This window comes from Neoarius graeffei, chromosome 24, assembly GCF_027579695.1.
Source record: "Neoarius graeffei isolate fNeoGra1 chromosome 24, fNeoGra1.pri, whole genome shotgun sequence".
Classification (NCBI taxonomy): domain Eukaryota; kingdom Metazoa; phylum Chordata; class Actinopteri; order Siluriformes; family Ariidae; genus Neoarius; species Neoarius graeffei.
This window is the reverse complement of record NC_083592.1, coordinates 35447117-35471075: the sequence shown is the minus strand read 5'-3', so window position 1 is coordinate 35471075 and position 23959 is coordinate 35447117. Positions and strand designations below refer to the sequence as shown.

The 23959-nt window shown below is 42.0% G+C and overlaps 1 protein-coding gene across 2 annotated transcripts in view; it reads right to left on the bottom strand.

Moving 5' to 3' along the window:
• edil3a (EGF-like repeats and discoidin I-like domains 3a) overlaps positions 1–23959 on the bottom strand; it is a 499492-nt gene that overhangs the window by 109509 nt on the left and 366024 nt on the right. For both annotated transcript variants that reach the window (XM_060907106.1, XM_060907108.1), the window contains exons 6-8: positions 11312–11467; positions 10643–10787; positions 9975–10159 (exon numbers count right to left, since the gene is read on the bottom strand). In XM_060907106.1, the coding sequence (XP_060763089.1) occupies positions 9975–10159; positions 10643–10787; positions 11312–11467 (486 nt within the window). The remainder of the gene's footprint in view (positions 1–9974; positions 10160–10642; positions 10788–11311; positions 11468–23959) is intronic.

Sequence of the window (23959 nt, the reverse complement as noted above, 5' to 3'; positions counted from 1 at the left end):
TGATTGTGAAAGAACTTCCATAAATTGTGCTGGTACAGTACAATATTCTGCTCCTTGTTATCGTGTTATCATTTATTTAAAAGATAGCCATGTTGATGGACCAAATAGGGGACGCAGAGTTCAGCTCTTTGCATTGTATAATCACGAGTCAGCTCTTAAAGTTTCTGAGTTAGAGTCCTTGTTGAACACTAATAAGTCTCAGTTTAGCCAAGAGACAGTTTAGCTGGGAAGATGAAATAGTTCAATGACTTTTTTTTTCTGCAACAAGCAGAAAAAAAAATGATTAGCATGCAACAATATAAATGCCACATTAAATTGCATTAGACTGTCAAATGAAAGTTAATACAGTTTATCATCAAAGCTGCGAAAGAGAAGAACGCCCATGTCAGTTAGCTTGTTAGCAGTTAGCTTGCCTTTATGGGAAATGATTTGATTTTTGCTGAGTTTGTTTCACGAAGGTTATGTAACTTTGGGAGGCACACAGAAACAAAATATATTATTACCCATGCAGGACACTTTTTCGATGGAATTAAAAACATTTATTTTTTTCACGGTCTGGTTTCCATCAAATCCTGCGCTCTGATTGGCTGGTGAGCGGGTCCGTATCCTTAGGTACGGACCCCAGTTATGGACCTCTGGCGACTTGCTCGTTTACAACAACAACAAACATAGTAGCAATTTTTGTCAACATTTATTTTTGCAGCCCTGTGATGACCTGGCGACTTATCCAGGGTGTACCCCGCCTTTCGTCCGTAGTCAGCTGGGATAGGCTCCAGCTTGCCTGCGACCCTGTAGAACAGGATGAAGTGGCTACAGATAATGAGATGAGATGAGATTTATTTTCGCATTTCTCAGGAGAATAGCATTAATTTTACAGCATGGATAGCGATAACGACAGTCTTCACAGTGAAAGCGAGCTTTACTACCCTGAGGAAGACAAAATAAAAGAAAACATTTCAGGAGAAAGTTAAAAACCTGTAACTTGCTAACGCCGAGCAAAAACATGGCTGAATCCTGAATGACTCAATTTTGTATAAATAAGGGACTACATAGGCAGCAAAATGTAGTTTAGAATACATTACATTTTAGAATAGAATACGTATATGTTATTTACCAGCTTAAGGTCGGTCCGTATCGTGAAATACTGTGGCCTTGGCCTTGAATACTGACCTCGGCCCAGAGGGCCTCGCTCAGTACTTTCAAGACCTCGGTCACGGTATTTCACAATACGGACCTCCCAGCTGGTAAATAACATATATGTATTCTATTCCCTTCTAGCAGGTTTCTTTTATTTGGTTTGATAGCATTCAATATTGTTAGCATATTGCAGTGTTGTAGTCAAGTCACTAAACTTTGAGTCCAAGTCCAGTCTTGAGTCCCCAGCGTTCAAGTCTGAGTCAAGTCCAAGTCATTAAAAAAAAAAAAATTGAGTCGAGTCTACTATTGATCTGAGTCGAGTCTGAGAACAAGACTCAAACCGCACCATTTGACGATTTTGTTTCAGCACCATTAACATTCGTTTGTTCCTGAACATGACGTATGAACAGGTGAATGTGCTTCTCTTTGTCAGGGAGTGCGCAGTATTCTGTCAGAGATGGTTGGGAGATGGATGTAAGTCCAGAATGTGTGTTTATTAATATAAGTGAAGATGGTAAACAATCTAGAATGGCAGGCAAAATCATAAAACAGTGAAACAGGCGATAGGTCAAGCGAGGCACAAACAGGCTATCGTAGACTCGGCAGAATCAAAGACGAGAAACAGGAAATCAGGGATCAGGAACCCAAACAAGGAAATATGGCTTGGTAATGTGTCAGCAACACAACTCAATACTTCGCAAAGTAAGTGTGTTTTCACAGATTTTATATAGGTGCACTGATTGCGCCTTAATCCTGTGCAGGTGCAAGTCGTTTACAGTGTGCATGCAAGAGTCCGCTTGGCACGTGCGCTGTCCGGAGCGCACCCGAGAGTCTATCTGATGCACGCACCAAGGTGCACAGGTGTTACACTCTTGCATGAAATTAGTACAGAAATTAATGTAGATATAAATATCTTATGTCAAATTATTATGGCATGTTACAAAAAAATCAAGAAAAAATCTGAGTCCAAGTCAAGTCACGAGACCTTAAAGTTAGGGCACAAATCAGACTCAAGTCCAAGTCCTGGACTCGAGTACTACAAGCCTGGCATATCGCTTATCACTCTACTCAATGGAGAATGAGCGATGAATATGGTTTACAATATTGCATGGTTGTCAAGACATGACGTTACACGTCGGAGACGTAAAACTTCCACACTAGTGAGCGACTGTGCCAATTTTAAACAAACATGACCGCCAGGTTTGCTTCGTTAAATACAGAAGATTTTGAGAGAATTTTGAAAGAGAAAGATGCGTTGAACACCCGAAAGGAGTGTGTATGTAGTATAATAATATTATTGACTGGCTTTTTTTCATGGTATATCAGATATACTGTATTCCATTCAGCTAGCATGATATTGAACTCACCTTCAACTTGTTCAGAATGTTATATATCTGATATACCATGAAAAAAAGCCAGCCAATATTATTTAAATATACTACACAGGACAAAGTTTACAGTTAAACCTATATAGAGATTTTTTTTTCCTGTTATGCATATCTAGTCATTCCTCCAGATGTCTGTGCAAGCTAAAATAGCAATGCCTGTGTTTCAGTTCATGGCAGTTCTTGGGGTTTGTGACAAATAGCACTTGCTAGCAGTGTGGTTAAAAATGATCAGTTATTTTAATGAACACTGACTGAGGAGCCGAACAAAGCCTCTCTGCCACTGTAGATAAAGGATTTACCAGTCCTTTGATTTAAAGAATTAAACAGCAAATGCCTTACCTGTCCATTTTAGTACTCTCTTAAACCCTCACTGTGATTCTGCAGGAAAGTGTCAGACCAGAGCAGCATAGAGGAGAGTATTTCATTTTATTTTTTGCTGTTGTTTATTCCACTTGACCTTCAATTATATGTGATCATCCTTTGTGACTAATGAACAACAATTCTATACATTTTACTTCAAATGGTACTGCTTTACAGTACATTAAAGATCTGATGACACGAACAAGACTCTATGCAATTTCTTAAATAAACTATACAACATGGCAAACATGTTAGATTTCTGTTATAATTACGTGAAAAGAAGCTGTTGTTACGCGAATATCCAACTTTTAATTGCACAGCGCAAGAAAACTGGGTCCGTGGCTCGCGGCCATGCTGTGACGTCAGCGGAAGAACACGCTGTGGTTCACTGGCTGTTCTACTCAATGGAAATGGCGCATGAAAACGCCGGTGAACTCTCTAGTGCTAGCTCTTCCTCTTCTGGGAGTCTAGAATTGTGTTGTGAGTGGGATAGATCGGAAGAATCTAGTGATGACGAACACGGGTGCATCCAACCGTGCAGGTTTGAACCTGTTACTGTGCACCAATCTGAGAGCGACTCCGACCCCGAGATGGACAGCAGACAGGCAGACAGCCCAGCATTGACGAACACCACAAGGTTGGATAACAAGGATTGGTAGGTCAACCCGTATTTGTTCAAAATGTTACGGAATCAATATTTTAATATTGTGTATTGTTGTCTTGCATGTGTAAACACTGCTTATATCATGTAAGCCGTATGCTACACTGAATACATAGTTCCTAATGGAGCATGCAAACGGCTAACATAATAAGCTTACGACTATGCCTGATCCGTGATACATTTACCGGTAGGATAATATTGGCAGGCATGTCTTCTAGTTTATGGCTTCTTAGTTTTATCCTTGAATGAAGCAAAATATCCAGGCGACTGCTGGATCCGGCATAGCTACTAGTAGACCCCCTCCGGAATACTGTAGGCACTGCTGATGGTAGTAACACACGTTTGTGCTGAACTGAACACCCAAGAGATTCTTTTAAGCTGGGAAGGGTGTCAAAACAATCCAAATTGAAGTGTTCAGAGCACAGGACGGATGTTGGTGAGGGCTCCCACTTGTCACGAGTGCGCCTGACTTGCTTCACCCACTTCGCATGCAGCTCGGGATCTCTGGGAAACTTGAATAAACTTACCCCATCCTTGTGGGTTTTGGAGCAAAATCCGGCAACACAACACGAAGGCATAATAACTATATATATATATATATATATATATATATATATATATATATAATGCATAATAATGTATAATAATAATAATAATAATGACAAACTGAACACCTGTCGCATCAACAACAAACTGGTAAGTGAGGAGGAAGATTCTTTCGATGACGTCATATAGCTCCTCCTCCTCTTTCGTCTCCTGGGTGCTGCAGCCCCGTCAAATTTGCCCAAATAGCCGCGTTTTTTATCATAACTTGTAAAATAGGCGCCTTCGTGAATTAATATATGGATCATCGGGAATTACTTTTTATGTTATAAAACATCGGCAAAGATGTCAAAAATGTGTCATCAGATCTTTAAACTGCAATTCCTGAAGTTTCCTGTTGTCAAGCTCCTGTTTTCAAAAGCTTTTTTTTTTTTTAATCTCTCTGGCTGCTGAACATCTTGACTTAAGTTGGGCTTAATATAAGTGATGGTTGTAGATCATGATCAGTGTGAAATAATTTAATGAGTTGTGTGAATTGGATAGCCATAATGGTCAATAAATTTCTAGTACTGTTCACTTTAAATGGGTGGCACGGTGGTGTAGTGGTTAGCACTGTCGCCTCACAGCAAGAAGGTTCTGGGTTTGAGCCCAGCGGCCGACAGGGGCCTTTCTGTGTGGAGTTTGCATGTTCTCCCCGTGTCTGCGTGGGTTTCCTCCGGGTGCTTCGGTTTCCCCCACAGTCCAAAGACATGCAGGTTAGGTTAACTGGTGACTCTAAATTGAGCGTAGGTGTGAATGTGAGTGTGAATGGTTGTCTGTGTCTATGTGTCAGCCCTGTGATGACCTGGTGACTTGTCCAGGTTGTACCCCGCCTTTCTCCCGTAGTCAGCTGGGATAGGCTCCAGCTTGCCTGCGACCCTGTAGAACAGGATAAAGTGGCTAGAGATAATGAGATGAGATGAGACTTATCGGCCTATTCAGTTTTTAGCTATGTTGATTTTAGTTCGTTTGGTCCACAGCAGGCGTCGCTTATCCGTGCGATCTTCACGAGACTTGTGTGAGACTTCGAAACGTGAAGTGTCAACCAGGTGTCAGTGCCGCCATTTTGAAAACTGTTTTCCAAATGAAATATTGCACAAAAACGAGTTTAAATGACACTTACTGCCTACTTTTTTCAAACTTTCCCAGTTGCTATCAAGACAAACAAAACTTCTGGCTTAATTACGTCAGCATTTGAAAGAGGGCACGCGCACCTTTTGACAACGTTGGCAGATGTTGGTCACTTTGATTTCCGCTGTACGTTTTACTTCCGTCCTGCAATGTCTCGCACAGGTCTCAACAAATCTCGTTTACGGCCATTGCTTTGACATATGGACTGATATATTATATAGCATATTTCAAACACTCATAACTTGCTATAGCAGTGACAAAATAGTTGTCAGAAATGCATTCCTATATTTAATAAAATGAGATAAATAGAATTTTGATAATAAAAAAATTGCTTTCAGGGGGCGGCACAGTGGTGTAGTGGTTAGCGCTGTCGCCTCACAGCAAGAAGGTCCGAGTTCGAGCCCTGTGGCCGGCGAGGGCCTTTCTGCGTGGAGTTTGCATGTTCTCCCTGTGTCCGTGTGGGTTTCCTCTGGGTGCTCCGGTTTTCCCCACAGTCCAAAGACATGCAGGTTAGGTTAACTGGTGACTCTAAATTGACCATAGGTGTGCTAGAGATAATGAGATGACAAAACTATACATGTGTCTCCTCCTTATCTCTATCTCACGCTGTAATCCTAAGCCATCTTAGCTTTCCTGTGTCTGCAGTGTGTGTGTGTACATGCAGAGTTTTCATATGTCTGCAACAAAATGCACAATGATGGCAGGTCACTAATATATAGATTTAAGCACTGCGTAAAAGCGGAGCTCCCATCTGTTTCTGGGTTGTAGAATTTTCTTATATCCTAGCCAGTCTCTTTTGTTTTATTTCTTTACTGACTAGCACTGGCCACTAGGCGGTGTGTATGACTGGTAATTACTAACACTGGCCACTAGGCGGTGTGTATGACTGGTAATTACTAACACTGGACACTAGGCGGTGTGCATGACTGGTAATTGCTAACACTGACCACTAGGCAGAGTGTATGACTGGTAATTACTAACACTGACCACTTGGCGGAGTGTATGACTGGTGGTACACGTACATGGACAAAGGACTCCATCCACTATTATTGTGTGTGTGTGTGTGTGTGTGTGTGTGTGTGTGTGTGTGTGTCTGTTTGTCAGAGGGAGAGAGAGAGAGAGAGAGAGAGAGAGAGAGAAAGTGTATGTGAAAGAGAGTGTGCTCATAGATGTTGCGTGTGCATGTGAGTGCATACTTGTGAAATAGTGTATGTGTGTATGCATAAATATGCATATGACTGAGCGTGTGTATGAGTGTGCACAGAATTGTATATGTTATTTCATCAGACTCGGGCAGCACGGTGGTGTAGTGGTTAGCGCTGTCGCCTCACAGCAAGAAGGTCCAGGTTCGAGCCCTGTGGCCGGCGAGGGCCTTTCTGTGCAGAGTTTGCATGTTCTCCCTGTGTCCGTGTGGGTTTCCTCCGGGTGCTCCGGTTTCCCCCACAGTCCAAAGACATGCAGGTTAGGTTAACTGGTGACTCTAAATTGACCGTAGGTGTGAATGGTTGTCTGTATCTATGTGTCAGCCCTGTGATGACCTGGCGACTTGTCCAGGGTGTACCCCGCCTTTCTCCCGTAGTCAGCTGGGATAGGCTCCAGCTTGCCTGCGACCCTGTAGAACAGGATAAAGCGGCTAGAGATAATGAGATGAGATATCATCGGACTCATGATATCCAATATTTTGTAAAGTTTCAGATCAATCCATCAATGAATTGAACATTTTTCCCCATTTCCTGCTTGGCCAGATGGTGGTGCTGTGCTAGGCATCTGAATTACACATGTGAATATCATCACAATCATAATACACAATATTTTGTAAAGTGTCAGATCAATCAGTTAAGGCATTGCCAATTTCTGGCACATTTCCTGCTTGGCCAGGTGGTGGCGCTATAACAGGAAGGCCCATTGGGCGTCAGGTTATCATAATAATCATAATATCTATTGAAGTAAGAAGTGTCCGACCATACAGTCAATGCACTGTGGCTTTCTGACACGCTTCCTGTTTATGTGGCAAGATATCATAAGGCCATTTCAACATATTACAAGACATCAAAAATCCCTTCACAATTTAATATCAGCGACATCTTGGCATCACGTATAACAAATTTCACATGAATCTCATGAACCGTCTAGGAGGAGCATGTTAAAATTCATCATGTGTCAAAACACACATATTCAAAACCCTATTCTTTCCTTGGCCAGTTGGTGGTGCTATACCAGACAGTCCATAATGGCTAAAGAGTATCAGAATCAGATTACAAGATATCAAGTTCAACATTCAGCAATATCTTGGCATATTATATCTCATCTCATCTCATTATCTCTAGCCGCTTTATCCTTCTACAGGGTCGCAGGCAAGCTGGAGCCTATCCCAGCTGACTACGGGCGAAAGGTGGGGTACACCCTGGACAAGTCGCCAGGTCATCACAGGGCTGACACAGACACAGACAACCATTCACACTCACATTCACACCTACGGTCAATTTAGAGTCACCAGTTAACCTAACCTGCATGTCTTTGGACTGTGGGGGAAACCGGAGCACCCGGAGGAAACCCACGCGGACACGGGGAGAACATACAAACTCCGCACAGAAAGGCCCTCGCCGGCCACGGGGCTCGAACCCGGACCTTCTTGCTGTGAGGCGACAGCGCTAACCACTACACCACCGTGCCGCCCCCGGCATATTATATGTTATAATATTTCAACATATTACAACATATCAAAAATCTCTTAGCAATTCAACTTCAGCAATATCTTGGCATCATGTTTGCCAAGTTTGACATGAATTTGATGAACCATCTAGGAGGAGTACGTTAAAAATGACCATGTGTAATTTCACTCCAAATGGCCTTATGACATCATCATTCCAAAGTTCTACCCGTTCATTTCAATGGGAAATGGAAAAAGGGGCGCTATGAAGTCCCTGGGCCATGCCCAGGGCCAAAAGTCTGTGGCTGAGTAGCGATGACAACGACTGATGTGTGTATCAAATTTCATGAGTTTTCGTGCATGGGAAATGCCTCAAATAAGGCCAAACACGGCAGGATAAGAAGAAGAAGAATCCTTCGAAAACAATAGGGTCTTTGCACCGAATGGTGCTCGGGCCCTAATAATAATTATGATTATGATATGTGTAAATGTATTCTTAAATGCTTATTTATATGGACTGAAGAGAACCCTAATGTAATGCCTGTGCTCTCGGGAGGAATCACTGCCTGGTACCGTACAGCAATTGCAGCCCTCCGCATAGGAAAGCTCTTCACAGAGTGATCCGGTGAGTTGAACACATCACCAGGACAGCACTGCCCTGCCTCCAGGGCATCAACACCAGGCAGTGCAGGTCCAGGGCAAACTGAATCATTAAGGATATTCACCACTCCAAACACAAACCGTTTCAGTGGCTGCCCTTTGGTAAGCATCTCCGCTCCATCATGGCCAAGACAGAGAGGCTGAGAAGAAGTTTCTTTCCTCAGGCCACATGGATTATAAACACTTATTAACCTTATTAACCTGAACGATACACTGCTTGTTTTTTGGGGGGGGTTTTCAGCTCAGCACCATGTTTATCTCCTTGTTTACTTCCCTGTACTTTCTTGTATTAAGCTTAGCTTATATATTATTATTTTTTATTATTATATGGCATGAGCTACTTCTGGTAAAATTGTGCGCTCTGACTGGTTCCTTGGCAGGCAGAATTTTCCCGTAATGTCCATGGGGTGATTACGGACTTTCTTTCCAAGGTGCCGGCTTTCAATGTTGCAAAAAAAAAAAAAAAACCAAACAAACAAAAACTAAAACAAAACGACAAAAAAAAAGATGAATTGGAAATCAAAATGGAATCAAAAATGGCTGAAAAACAAAAGAAACAAGACTCACTGAGTTATTCAAGAAATAAGCAATGAAGAGCATTCAGAAACCGCTAACCGCAATTCGGTTTCGAACCCACTAGCCGTTTATTCTGCATGCGTGACTCAACTACATTACAAATATGACGTGACTGAAAGCAGCATCACAGCTCATTATAATAACCATCTATTTTAATCTTAGAGATAAAAAAAAAGCCATATAATAAACTTCTTATTAACCTCGTGTGCTTGGTCTTTACAGGAAAATATCAGACCTCGGTCTTTTTGGAGAGACTGAGCTGTCAAGACCTCGGTCTGATATTTTCCCGTAAAGACCGAGCAAGCGAGGTTAATAAGTAGTTATTATTTTATTATTTTTTCTCATTTAATTTGTATACTGACACATCTTTATATTTGCTATTTGCAAAGTTGCCATGACATTTCACTGCCTTGTACTTGTACAATTATGCAGGTGACAAATAATCTCTTGAATCTTGTATGTATTTATGTACTGTATGTATGTATGTATGTATGTATGTATGTATGTATGTATGTATGTATGTATGTGAGTATGGATGTGCATAAGAAACCTACGGTACCAACTCATCACCGATTTTAAGCTAATTGGCAGTTAGCTCAGATTTTGCTACTGTAACATGCCTATGTTGCAGATATACTAGTATGCATGTCCTTTTGTGGCTCCCAGAACAGACAGTAGGGGTTTCATAATGTCAGGACAAATTTGGAACAACTGGGTCAGGGTTTGACATGCTTTCTATCATTAAAGCTGGCAGTCACACTGTGGCTCCAGGAGCGTTAATGGGCTGCCAGTCACACTGAAAGAACAGAATAGACAGAGACAGTAATACCTGTAGCCACTGAGACTGATCACTACGTCCAGCCGTCCAGGCATTGACCTTCCCCTGCTTGTCCAGACGGGCTTTGCTGGGCTCCCAGGTAAACATATCCATGTTGAGGGTTCGGAAAGTGCTGGACGCTGTGATCTGGTAGTCCTGTACATGTCCAGACTTCAGCCCCAGAGGCTCCGAGCATCCTGCAGAGTTCAACAGCTTATTACCCAGAGGTTATAACAATGTGACCAACACTGAGGTGGAGATTTAACAAAACAACACTTTGCTAAGCGATGCAATTTATATGGCTGCAGTGGCTTCAGCAGTAAATAAAAATAACTAAAATAAGATTTAATAAGATTTCAGATGGATGGTGTAACAATTCTACAACTGCTGACCCTACCCTTCACCCGAACTTCATCTCTTCTAAACTTTTCAGATTTATTTTTTTTCTAAAGTGCTTTTAAAAATAGATCTTGCCACAACACAGCTTGACACAAATCCGGATATATATTTAAATCACTAATGAGCAAATAAGAATGGCACTAATGATAGTGGCAAAGAAAAAAAAAACATCCTGAAATGACACAAAAAAGAAACCTTGACAGGAACCAGATTTAAAAAGGAACCTATTCTCTTCTGGGTGATGCCAGATAATGGAATTATATAATTCACTGAAGACGAACCTGTGAGTTCACAGCCCAAGAGCTCCATACGCAGAGTGCAGTGTCTCCTGCAGACTTGCGGATAGATCCTCACATACTGAGCCTCGATAGGGGGAGTGAAGGAGTTGGCTGAGGGAGTGTTGTTATCAACGTTACCCCGGAATATCTGCACATGGACAGCCAGCCAGAGATGTTAATATAAGTAATAAAGATTAGCATATCGCTGTTGTTGCTGTAGGGATTAGTCATCAGGCTTATACGTAGGATAATTACATAGTATAGTTATAATAAGGATAAAGAAAAAAGTAGAATATAAACAAACATGTCATACTGTGCCATAGTCGCAATATTCACTGTCACACAACCAATAAACAACTTCATCTCAGCAAAATGACTCAGATATTAAAAAGAGCATCCTTGACAAAAGCAGGCAATGATGCAGCAAAAAATTTTCACCCAAAGTCTTTAGTGGAGATAATGAAAAAAATAAAAAGCTAAAATAAAACAAGGGTGGTAATAGAAAATGAAGGGAGGGGCTCCGTCAAAAATGATGGAGCATTGTTCATCCTTGGTGGCCCTAGTCGCTTTCCTTCATCCCGAAACAGTATAAAAAATCCAATTTAAAGAGCTGTTAAAGTGTGCGGAGTGTGAGGCACGCTGTGCCAGCAGCTAATTAAAAACACATCTCACCATATCCTCGTCCGTGCCCTTGACTTTGTGCGTCCTCCATGTCTTTCCGTCGTCACTGGAGGCCACTTTGTACGACTTGACGTACTCAGGACTCCCAATCCGCTTGGCCCCCTGGGTTATCAGGCCTGTGACCCGCATCCTTCTCTGCAGGTTGATCTTGGGGAGAGAGAGAGAGAGAGAGAGAGAGATGAGTAACAGAGAGGTAATCAGCAGTGCCCTTCCCAAGGAAGCTAGAGGGAAGAATGCAGTGAGCTCAGGGGAAAAGAAAGCCTCAAACTTATTTGCATGCACAACCTGTCCCACACCATCTCAACACAATGACACGGGATCTGTATTTAGTGAGCCAAATATTCACATTTGTTGTATCTGTATTTCAGATTTAAATCTGAAAAGGACGTGGTCTAACCTTGTCCTTTATATGTAAAGGACACTTGCGCTTGTCCTTTATATATTCAACAATTATTCCATGAAATCGAGTCGTACATGAGCTGATAGCCGACGAGGCGCATAGCACCGAGTAAGCTATAAGCCATTTACGATGAAATCGAGTGGAATAACTGTTTTAGTCTATCCACATTCACTGGATTTTAAGAAACAGAGCATTTTTATTTCTTGCAAACTTTATACAAAATGTCTGACAAAATCATTTCTGCTTAGAATGTAAACAAACCAGTGAAATGACAGGAACAATTTGTGAAAAATGCAATAATAATAATTCTTGAAAAAAAATTGATACGTTCTTACTATGAAATACTTTTATTCCAATATTTTGTTGCTTTTTTTATTTTTTTGGGGATTTTGTTTTCCAGTAAAGTTTTTATTTCGTCCTCGGTTGGTTCAGCAACATGCTCCACCATTTTCTTCTTCTTTAGGGTTTTTGGCAGTTTGGCACCACCAACTGGGCTGGAATGTGGAACCGGATATATTGGGGGGGGGAATATATATATATATATATATATATATATATATATATATATATATATATATATATATATATATATATATTCTTTTAGCTATTTCTGTTTCATTTAAATACATGATAAAGTGATGTATCTGACTTGATGCACTCCACCATTTTGTTTTTCTCTCCTCACGGTATATGAGCTGATATCCTAGTAGTAGAGTAGCCAATCAGAGCGTGTGATTGCTCATATACAGTGAATGTGGATATAATTGAATACGAACCATATCACAGTGCCCATGGAAAATTCTCAGGGCATCAAGGACATACATATTTATACAAATATTTTTTTTAGGAGGTGGGAAGAAACTTGAGAACTCAGAAGAAACCCATGCAGACTCAAAGACAATGCGAAACCAGTTATCTGTCTATTTCAGGTAGTCACCTGGAATGCTTTTCAATTAATGGCTGTGCCTCGTCAATAGTTAATTAGTGCAATTTCTTGCCTTCTTAATGAGTTTGAAATCAAACAATAAATAGTAAATAATAAAAATACAGTAAGTAGCCCAATAACACAACTGTATTAATCCAAATTATGTCAAGAACCGCTCAGCTAAGTAAAGAATAACGACATCCATCATTACTTTAAGACATGAAGTGATTTAATTAATAAAAATAAAGACAAACCGTTGAATTAGAAGGTGTCTCCAAACTTTTGTCTCGTACTGTATGTATGTACTGTGTAGAGTGTATGTGCACAGGTGTGTGTGTGTGCACGCACGTCATCATCTCAGTCCAAACTGAATTAACACATACACTGGTGTCTGCTCCTATCAGAGGCACACAGTAGAAGAGTAAGTAATGGGGCTTTGATAACAACTCCCATACTGTTTGATGTCACGTCTCGTCTGTCTTCCTCATAGAGAGCACCTAGAGACCTCAGATTGTATTGAGGCACTTAGTATACCTTCAAACAGCAAGTGAGAGCAGTCAGCCAGAGCTGGTGATGCTCTGCCTCAAGTAAAAATGCCTTTGAGTCGTCTGGGGCTTATTTGAGGGAAGAGAGGAGGAGAGATGAAGATGATGTCTGGTCCTTCTATGAAATGAGGACAAAGTAATAGTTATGATTCATGTTGTAAAGTGATTTGTTATTGCCGGATGGGGGGATGTGAAAGTAAGTGTGCAAGAATGCTACAGTCAGCTGCCCCTGATGACAGCTAATTCACCATCTTATGGCACATGAGCACCGACTCTGGGGATTTTCATGGTCCACACAAATCACCGGATAGATTCCCGGCGCTCTTTCTGTTACTTGGAGATGAATCAAAGGTTGTAAACCGCACGGGTACCCGATGTGAAACAGGCAGACTCTATGACAAAAACATGGTACCGTATATTCAAATCTGGTAAGAAAGAGATTATTTAGTCATTCGGTTGATTTGTGGGTTTAAAAAAAATAATAATATTAATTTTTTTTGCGGTCCGGGTTCCATCAAATCCTGCGCTCTGATTGGCTGGCAAGCAGGTCCATATCCTACAGTACAGACCCCAATTACGGACCCCGGTTACAGACCTCTGGCGACTCGCTCATTCACAACAACAACAAACATAGTAGCAATTTTTGTCAACATTTATTTTCGCATTTTTCAGGAGAATAGCATTAATTGTACATCATGGACAGCGATAAAGACAGTCTTCACAGCGAAAGCGAGTTTTACTACCCTGAGGAAGACGAAATTTAAAAAAAAAACATTTCAGGAGAAAGCTAAAAACCTGTAACTGTTGCTAACGCTGAGCAAAAACATGGCTGAATCCTGAATGACTCAATTTTGTATAAATAGGGGACTACATAGGCGGCAAAATGTAGGGGTTTTTTCCTGCCATGGAAGTGCACTTGTACTGTATACCAAGGAGGAAGCAATTTGCATTGCAGTCGTGAATGAGGATTCAAAATGGTGGCTCGGCTCGGTTTTCCCTTTCGGGCGCTCTTGTTTTCTGTTAGAATTTGGTAAAGAAAAAAATATATATATTATTTACCAGCTTAAGGTCGGTCCGTATGGTGAAATACCGTGACCTCGGCCTTGAATACTGACCTCGGCCCAGAGGGCCTCGCTCAGTACTTTCAAGACCTCGGTCATGGTATTTCACGATACCGACCTCCCAGCTGGTAAATATATGTCTGTGAAGATTCTCAGTCATCCAGATCATAGTAAACTGTGGGTGGTAAAAGAGCGCAACTGGACTTGCTTGAAGATTCTTGACGACGTTTCACCTCTCATCCGAAAGGCTTCTTCAGTTCTGTCTGACTAATAAGGATACTAATAGGGATACTCCCTATTAGTCAGACAGAACTGAAGAAGCCTTTCGGATGAGAGGTGAAACGTCTTCAAGAATTTTCAAGCAAGTCCAGTTGCTCTCTTTTACCACCCACAATAATAATAATAACAATAATAATAATAATTACAGGTATGCTGAGGAGGTCTAACATATTCAGTAGTAAATCACATGAAGCTGAATTGCTGCTGACTGTGTAAATTGCTGTAACTGAAATGGTAATAATCTTCATGACAGGTTCATGCAAAATATTTTCCTAGCTCAAGGACTGAGCAAATAAAAATTCCACACATACTACCATTAAACCATTCTTTTCTTTTCTTTTTTCCTTCATGTTTCAGCAGGTTCCAGTAGAAAATATGATCAAACTCATAAAGTTCTGGCTCTTATTTTCTTGATGCAGCCAAGAGTGAAATAAACTAATAAAAATCAGATGATCTTGATGATCCGATGCTGTTATACTGTTAGTGTGGCAGTCTTCTGGGAGACAAAACTAACCTGATTTCACCGCACACTTATCCGTCTGCATTTCCTTCGTCATTGCAAAACAATGGAGGCCAATTATCTGGTCATGACTAAAAAGCCATAGCATCAGTAATTGGAGTGATACATCAAGTCTGTAATGACCACAGATGTTGGCGTCCTTTCACCTCGTGATACATCTGGCACGCACACACACAGAGCATCGGAAACATCTGGTGCCATGATATTTGTCAGTTTTGTGGAAATTATTTGAGCCACAGATGACTGACACAGGATAGTTCTGAGTCCCAGAAGCCGTCCATCATGCTGACAACGATTCGCACGAGAGTCATTTAGCAGTCATGATCTCTATTCTCCAGCCAGTGGACAAAATTGGAAAAGGACAGAAAATTGGACGTGATTTGGCTACACCCACACCTTCAGTAACTTGTGCGTAAATGGCTACACAGATGAGTGAAATATAGTTTTGCAGAGAAACACAAAGAATTCAGCTTCCTTCTTAGTGAGTCAAAAGTTCCTTTTAATGAGTCTTTTTTTATTGTGTTTAATCCACTCTCTCACTGTGTCCTTTTTTCAACAAGCAAGGAGTCGTATAACGATAACACACTCAAGATGTCTTCTATACCCATGTAAAATGCAGAGATGCAATTTTTCTTTTCATTTATCTTGATGATAGGTATAAGATAAGAATACATTACAAAAAACCCCTAATTTAAATAACCAATATTATTGGTAGTTGGCGGCACGGTGGTGTAGTGGTTAGCGCTGTCGCCTCACAGCAAGAAGGTCCTGGGTTCGAGCCCCGGGGCCGGCGAGGGCCTTTCTGTGTGGAGTTTGCATGTTCTCCCCGTGTCCGCGTGGGTTTCCTCCGGGTGCTCCGGTTTCCCCCACAGTCCAAAGACATGCAGGTTAGGTTAACTGGTGACTCTAAATTGACCGTAGGTGTGAATGTGAGTGTGAATGGTTGTCTGTGTCTATGTGTCAGCCCTGTGATGACCTGGCGACTTGTCCAGGGTGTACCCCGCCTTTCGCCCGTAGTCAGCTGGGATAGGCTCCAGCTTGCCTGCGACCCTGTAGAAGGATAAAGCGGCTAGAGATAATGAGATGAGATGAGATTGGTAGTTATTATGATCTCAATACTTTTCTTTATATCACAGCTTTGTTCTCATCTCATTATCTCTAGCCGCTTTATCCTTCTACAGGGTCGCAGGCAAGCTGGAGCCTATCCCAGCTGACTATGGGCGAAAGGCGGGGTACACCCTGGACAAGTCGCCAGGTCCTCACAGGGCTGACACACAGACACAGACAACCATTCACACTCACATTCACACCTACTGTACGGTCAATTTAGAGCCACCAGTTAACCTAACCTGCATGTCTTTGGACTGTGGGGGAAACCGGAGCACCCGGAGGAAACCCACGCGGACACGGGGAGAACATGCAAACTCCGCACAGAAAGGCCCTCACCGGCCACAGGGCTCAAACCCGGACCTTTTTGCTGTGAGGCGACAGTGCTAACCACTACACCACCATGCATGGAGTCATTTTTCTCCATGTGAATTCAAAGAAATGACTGAGGTTATCTGACTTAGTAAACAAACATCCATCCATAACCGCTTATCCTGTGCAGGGTCACAGGCAAGCTGGAGCCTTTCCCAGCTGACTATGGGCAAAAGGCCGGGTACTGTACACCCTGGACAAGTCTCCAGGTCATTGCAGGGCTGACACACAGAGACAAACAACCATTAACACCTACAGTCAATTTAGAACCACCAATTAACCTAACCTGCATGTCTTTGGACTGTGGGGGAAACCGGAGCACCCGGAGGAAACCCATGCAGACACGGGGAGAACATGCAAACTCCACACATAGGCCCCCGTCGGCCATGAGGCTTGAACCCAGAACCTTCTTGCTATCAGGTGACAGTGCTAACCACTACACCACCATGCCACCTGCCTGGTTACCCCCAAGGTGCAAAGCATTATGGGTATGTGAAAGTAATCAACAGCCAGTGTGAAGGGGCCTCAGACCGTTAATTTTGGTCTACATCTGTCTAACTGCTGTGTTCACACCTTCTGAAACCACCGCAGGGGAAAATACATCAGCATTTGATTCAAACATACGAAATGCAGGCTAAATGAAAATACTCTTCAATTTTAATCTTGCATTTTTGTATTTTTCTTGTATTTTAATGTATTTTCTCTCTTTCTTTCTGATTGGTCAGATGTTTTATCGGATGCCCGGGGAAAAATAGCATGTGCTCATACAACGTCACATGTAAACAATTATCTGATTGGTCAGATGTTTTATTGGATCAGGTCCAGGCCTGGAAAAATCGCTCTAGAAGCAATCTCACCAATACAGATAAACCCAGGCCTGGGCTATAGGGATCGTTATCGGTCTAGTGTGAGCACCAACCACATAAACTGCAGGGGACTGATTTATTTATAATTATCGGTATACTGTAGTTGTAGTTATAGCTATAGTTATTGGTATTGTGGGACTGGGCCTTTAAACACTTTTGTTCTAATACAGTTAAAAAAAAAAACCTTACACAGGGATTCATATAGTAGATGCTACATATAAATATTTATGGATAATAAATATTATCCATAGCTACTTATCCTGTGCAGGGTCGCGGGCAAGCTGGAGCCTATCCCAGCTGACTATGGGTGAGGGGCGGGGTACACCCTGGACAAGTCGCCAGGTCATCACAGGGCTGACACATATGCCAAGTTTACATTAGACCGTATCTGTCTCGTTTTCTTCGCGGATGCACTGTCCGTTTACATTAAAACGCCTGGAAACGCCGGGAAACGGGAATCCGCCAGCGTCCACGTATTCAATCTAGATCGTGTCTGGTCCGGTGCTGTGTAAACATTGAGAATACGCGGATACGCTGTGCTGAGCTCTAGCTGGCGTCATCATTGGACAACGTCACTGTGACATCCACCTTCCTGATTCGCTGGCGTTGGTCATGTGATGCGACTGCTGAAAAACGGGGCAGACTTCCGCCTTGTATCACCTTTCATTAAAGAGTATAAACGTATGAAAATACTGCAAATACTGATGCAAATACTGCCCATTGTGTAGTTATGATTGTCTTTAGGCTTGCCATCCTTCCACTTGCAAGTGGTAAGTGATATGCACTGAGATCACACACACAGCGGCTCAGTCCCAAATCACTGCTCGTGCGCTATACTCGCGCGCTCTGTGAGCTGCGCAGGGCCGGAGTGCGCACCCTCCAGAGGGCACTCGCTGTTCAGGGCGGAGTGATTTGGAGCACAGGATGCCTGCGGAGCCGAGCGTATCTGTGTATTGGCGTTGCTGTGTGCACGCAAATCGTGTATTGGTGTTGCTGTGTGCACACTAATCGTTTTAAAAACGTTAATCTGATGATCCACTGATACGGTCTAATGTAAACCCCACCATAGACACAGACAACCATTCACACTCACATTCACACCTACGGTCAATTTAGAGTCACCAGTTAACCTAACCTGCATGTCTTTGGACTGTGGGGGAAACCAGAGCACTCGGAGAAATTTCACGCAGCCACGGGGAGAACATGCAAACTCCGCACAGAAAGGCCCTCAGTGGCTATTGGGTTCAAACCCAGAACCTTTTTGCCATGCGGCAACAGTGCTAACCACTACACCACCGTGCCACCTCCATAGAAACAGGTTTAAAAAGAAAGAAAAAAACGTATTGTTGAAACAGTTTTCTCCTTTTAGAAGGAGTCTCCGGTGTAAAAGCCGTAACTTTCTGACATGGGAGATTTTTAAGATGAGGATGGAATGATTTGCAGTTTTGGTTAGCATCACAAGCTGCATTGTACAGTATATCATATAGTTTCAAGACAGACACAAAAGGATAGCTGCTGTAACATAAGTGTTAACAGGAAATCCATGAATATTTCAATGAAAATTGTTAGTCTGGTCAAATTGCTGTGGTATAAGAAGAATAAAACCACGAGGTCAGTGATTATTTTCCTCTAACCGCCCACCCTGGAGTGTTTTATTCCTTCGGTGATTGTTGGCATTTTCCTTTTCTTGTATGGACTCATTATAAATCTAGGAAGCTTCCCCTTTAAATGCTGTGCAGTGTGTGAGTGTATTCTACTGTGTAAATATGTTCAAGGCTGGCATTGGGATAATTCATTTTACTAACATGGACAGGTAGACTGCAGCAAGATGCATAATTAAGTTGAGTAATTGCCATATCACAGGCCTGGCCCACACTGGGTAAATTGGGTGGGATTAATCAGAATGACACAGACATGCCACAAATCAGCGCTCCTGCTGGTAAATTAGGAGGAAGTAATCAGATTGTGTTACATGGTTTATTGGACAATACAATAAACAAATCTAATGAATCTAATTAATAAGTCCACATATCTTACCCTTATTATGAACGTGCATTAAACTCATGCAGGGAAACTAATACAATTATTATGTTGCTTAATTATTGTACCTTTTGCATATCCCATTCATCTTCTGTATTTATGCATGCCTACAGCAAATCCGCAAGTTTCAAAAATCCAATCTGCTCAATCTATCACAAATGTTTGTCTGTGTGTACAAAACTGAACTGTCTAAATGCCCAAAAGCAGCACCCTTTCGATCATAAATTTCCTGATGCCGGAAATATAATCTGGAAATTGTCCACTTCAAGGCAAAAGAAATTTCCCCTGAGTGCCACAAAAGAATCGCATGTCTGCAAGACAGTCAAGATGCAGACAGCACACACAAATCTCACACACACACACACACACACACACCCTCCCTATCTAATCACCAACTCCGTTAAATGCACACACACACACATCACAAGCAAAAATCATAAGCACTATTTATGTTGTTATTCACAGCTCTTGGAGTTGGTTTGATTTATTTTGCTATTGAGCATTACATCACTGGAGGCAGCGCTGAGGCAGGGAGGAGAAAGAAAGAGAGAAAATAAATTAAAACACAAGAAAAATACAAAAATGCAAGATTAAAATTGAAGAGTATTTTTTATATATGCTGCATTTTGTATGTTTGAATCGAATGCTGATGTATTTTCCCCTTGCGGTGGTTTCAGAAGGTGTGAACACAGCAATTACATCCAGGTATGGACCAAAATAAACGGTCTGAGGCCCCTTCACACCTGCTGTTGACTACTTTCACATACCCATAATGCTTTGCACCTTGGGGGTAACCAGGCAGGTGGCATGGTGGTATAGTGGTTAGCACTGTCACCTGACAGCAAGAAGGTTCTGGGTTTGAGCCTCATGGGCGACAGGGGTCTTTCTGTGCGGAGTTTGCATGTTCTCCCCGTGTCTGTGTGGGTTTCCTCCGGGTGCTCCGGTTTCCCCCACAGTCCAAAGACATGCAGGTTAGGTTAACTGGTGACTCTAAATTGACCATAGCATACCTGCCAACCTGTACGCATCTTGCGTAGCCGCTACGAATTTTTACCTCATTGTACGACTGTACGTTTTCACATTAAAAAACTACGCATATCGTCCGAACTTGCATTTCAGTCAAGTTCTCGCTGAAGTTGATACCGCTGATCTGTGAGAAAACTCAAAGCCAGAATGGAACGCTTTGCCCAAACCCCCCCACCCCTCTTCCAGAGCGTGTGGCTCTGCCCTCTTCACCCCCTCCCCTTCCTCCTTCGCGTCTCTGACTTGAGTGCAGCGGTGCAGCCAGGTGGCTAGAGCGAGTCGGGAATTGAAAAGTCGGTTAGAGACGTCGTTTTTTTATTTGTAACAGAAACGGTTGTGTTTCACGTGTACTCAAGAGCTTCCTAGCCGTTATTTTGTGCATTTACAACTCCAACAGTACAGGCTAGTTCTTCATTTAACTTGGAAGCCGTCACTCGAGGTTGCATATTCGATGCAGTAACCAATGAAACCTGATTACAATTCCTCTCGCGCGCTCATTGAATCACTATGATAAGTACCACTTTATTGATGTGCTCAACAAAACGTAGCATGTTGTATATCTTCAGGGCAGTCGGCAACTTCTGTCAATGGTAGCCTAGAATGTTTGCAGATGATGTGAAGTCGAAAATTGGTCATCCGTCTTATGAAAAAGCCTGCGTGGTACTGCAGTATCAAATGCTTTTTTCTACAGTATTACTGCAGTAAATGCAATATTTCGAATGCAAATGCAATAGTTTGCACATGAAAAAGGCATACTACAAAATATTGCAGTGTACTGTATAATGCAGTATTTTTACTGTATAATGCAATATACTTCCAACATGTTAAAAAATGCAAAAGTCTAAAATTTGTGCATACCATGTTTTGTGTTGTAAGTGCCTTTTTTACATACTGAATTAATTTAATGTGTTGTTATTTATTTTGAAAGAGTGGCTCTGGTTTAATTTCATTTCATTTGCACATGTATTTAATGTTTGTTGTGCTTTTCAAAACAGAAGGAAGTTCCCAAGAGCCATCAATAACAGTTTCCCAAAGTCTATCAATAGGAATGTTTTACAAAACTGGACTATGTCAATCAATAAAACTGGATTGAATGTGTTTTTGGTCTGCTGGTTGTGGTCTGTGGGGGCGCATGCGCGCTGGGTTGGGGTGAGGTTGACACGAGGGGGGGGGGGGGGGGGGGGTACTCATGAAATTGTAAAATTGTACTCATAAAATTTTTTCAAGGTTGGCAGGTATGCCATAGGTGTGAATGGTTGTTTGTCTCTGTGTGTCAGCCCTGCAATGACCTGGAGACTTGTCCAGGGTGTACAGTACCCGGCCTTTTGCCTATAGTCAGCTGGGAAAGGCTCCAGCTTGACTGTGACCCTGCACAGGATAAGCGGTTATGGATAATGGATGTATGGATGGATAACCAGGCACTATATTTGTTTATTAAGTCAGATAACCTCAGTCATTTCTTTGAATTCACATGGAGAAAAATGACTTTTCCTAATTTAATGTTTTATAGAATACCGTACCTAAAAGAGGTTAAGTGTCGAAAAGCACGGTTAAACAGAACTCTCTGTCAAAATTTTACACCAACAAACAACACGCGACTGTGTTCTGCACACTTCAGTGGTGGAGTAAAGTCTGATGATCCAAGTCACAAAGCCTACAACCCCTCGGTCTTTGTGTTTAGTCATAAAAAGTGCAAAACCCGAAAAACAAGGACAAGTCAAAGAACTGACAAGGATAACTTTATTGAAGGATCAACTCCCAAAACAAAGGGCAAACAATGCAGCATAAGTTAGTTTACCATACATGTGCATCCCCTTTTAGTGTTTATGTAGGTAGATCGAATGTAGTATTTGATCCTGTAGTTCTAACAGCCCAAAGATTGTCATAATCTGGTACCATATGAGCTCGAGGAAAATCAGAGTGAAGGAAATCAAAATCAACTTAAACTTAAAAAAATTAATTTGACAGTTCTGCTGTGTTTACAGTCCTTACTTGACTGAATGAATTCCTTGCTTGTGTTCCCATGCACAAAGCGTTTTGTATTTTCTTACGGCTTTCTTGCAGTAACCAGCACCCAGCAAAAACGAGTTCAGTGTGGATTCTTCTATTTTATCTCATCTCATTATCTCTAGCCACTTTATCCTGTTCTACAGGGCCTCAGGCAAGCTGGAGCCTATCCCAGCTGATTACGGGCGAAAGGCGGGATATACCCTGGACAAGTCGCCAGGTCATCTGCCAGTCTTTTCACTTCTGCAGGTAAGTAATTATTGGAACGCCCATGTTGACAGATGAAGAAGGCTGCTGACTCACTGTCACCCGAAACAGAGATGTTCAAAGTGTTTGGTACGATATTTACAATCGCTTTTTTACCGGTTGAGTTCTCAAAGTCCACAGAAAAGGCTTTGCAGCTTTCCTTACGCTTTGGTTTAGTTAGTTTTGACACTTCTTTGAAGGTTTGAGGGAGATTTAAATTCAAAAGATTACTGTCAGTGTGCGACGCCATGTTTTAGTTTGTTTATATTTTGGTTACCCCCCAAGGCACAAAGCATTATGGGTAATGTGAAAGTAGTCAATGAACATGTGTCCAAAACAGAGGTGAAGTGGATCGCTCCAAGTACAGGTGTGAAGGAGGCTAAATGCATCCCAAATATGAACTGGGATCTGATCGGTCAGTCCACAGTCGGAGGTGGTCTGGGCTGTGAACCGCAGTGTGTATGCAAATGTGTCCTGGGCCACATTGAAGGACCACCTACTCAACTGATGTCTGTGTGTAAGCAGAAGTACATACTCATTCCCTCTTATTTCAGTGTAACCGCAGGTAACAACAACAGGCTAAATGTGTTAAATGATTAATTTAAACACTTTAATGTCCAGCAGATTAGACAGAGCTTATGCTGGAATATTTTTGATGGCCAGCAGGGCCGTTAATATCCCAGAATTCTGGCCATATTTTAAATATCCATCTAATTCTTGGATTTCAGTCACGTGACTTTTCTAAGTGATTTCACTTCCGGTAAAACAGCTGGTGGTCTAGCAAACCAAAACGGCTGCCGTAGTGCAAACAACTAGTGATTGCTTATCAGAGTACGCTCGTAATCTAGAAGCCACTGCTTGCTTTAGATATATTCATTAGACTGCTATGTGCAATGGAATCGACCCGTACAGTCTGGGAAAGAAGGATTTGTCATACGATCTCGAAAACTACCCTTCAGTCGAGTTCCCCGACATCTCAAACTATCTGGTGTTGCAGACATCCTTCTACACTGCAAAACAGGTGGAAGAGTATGGAGGCTTACAACTTTTTTGTATGTGGCTGGGCAAAGGACCTCGGTATCAAGTCGCTGCCGAATGAATCCTGTATTGTTTTTGCCCGTAATTTTTTTTTAAGCTTTTCGTTCGCGTCTTTACAACGAAGCGCTGCAAGTTGAAGTGTAAACAAACAACAGTTCGCTTGATTCTCATTTGTGTTGGCTCTTATCTCTCAGGTAAATCATTCACAAA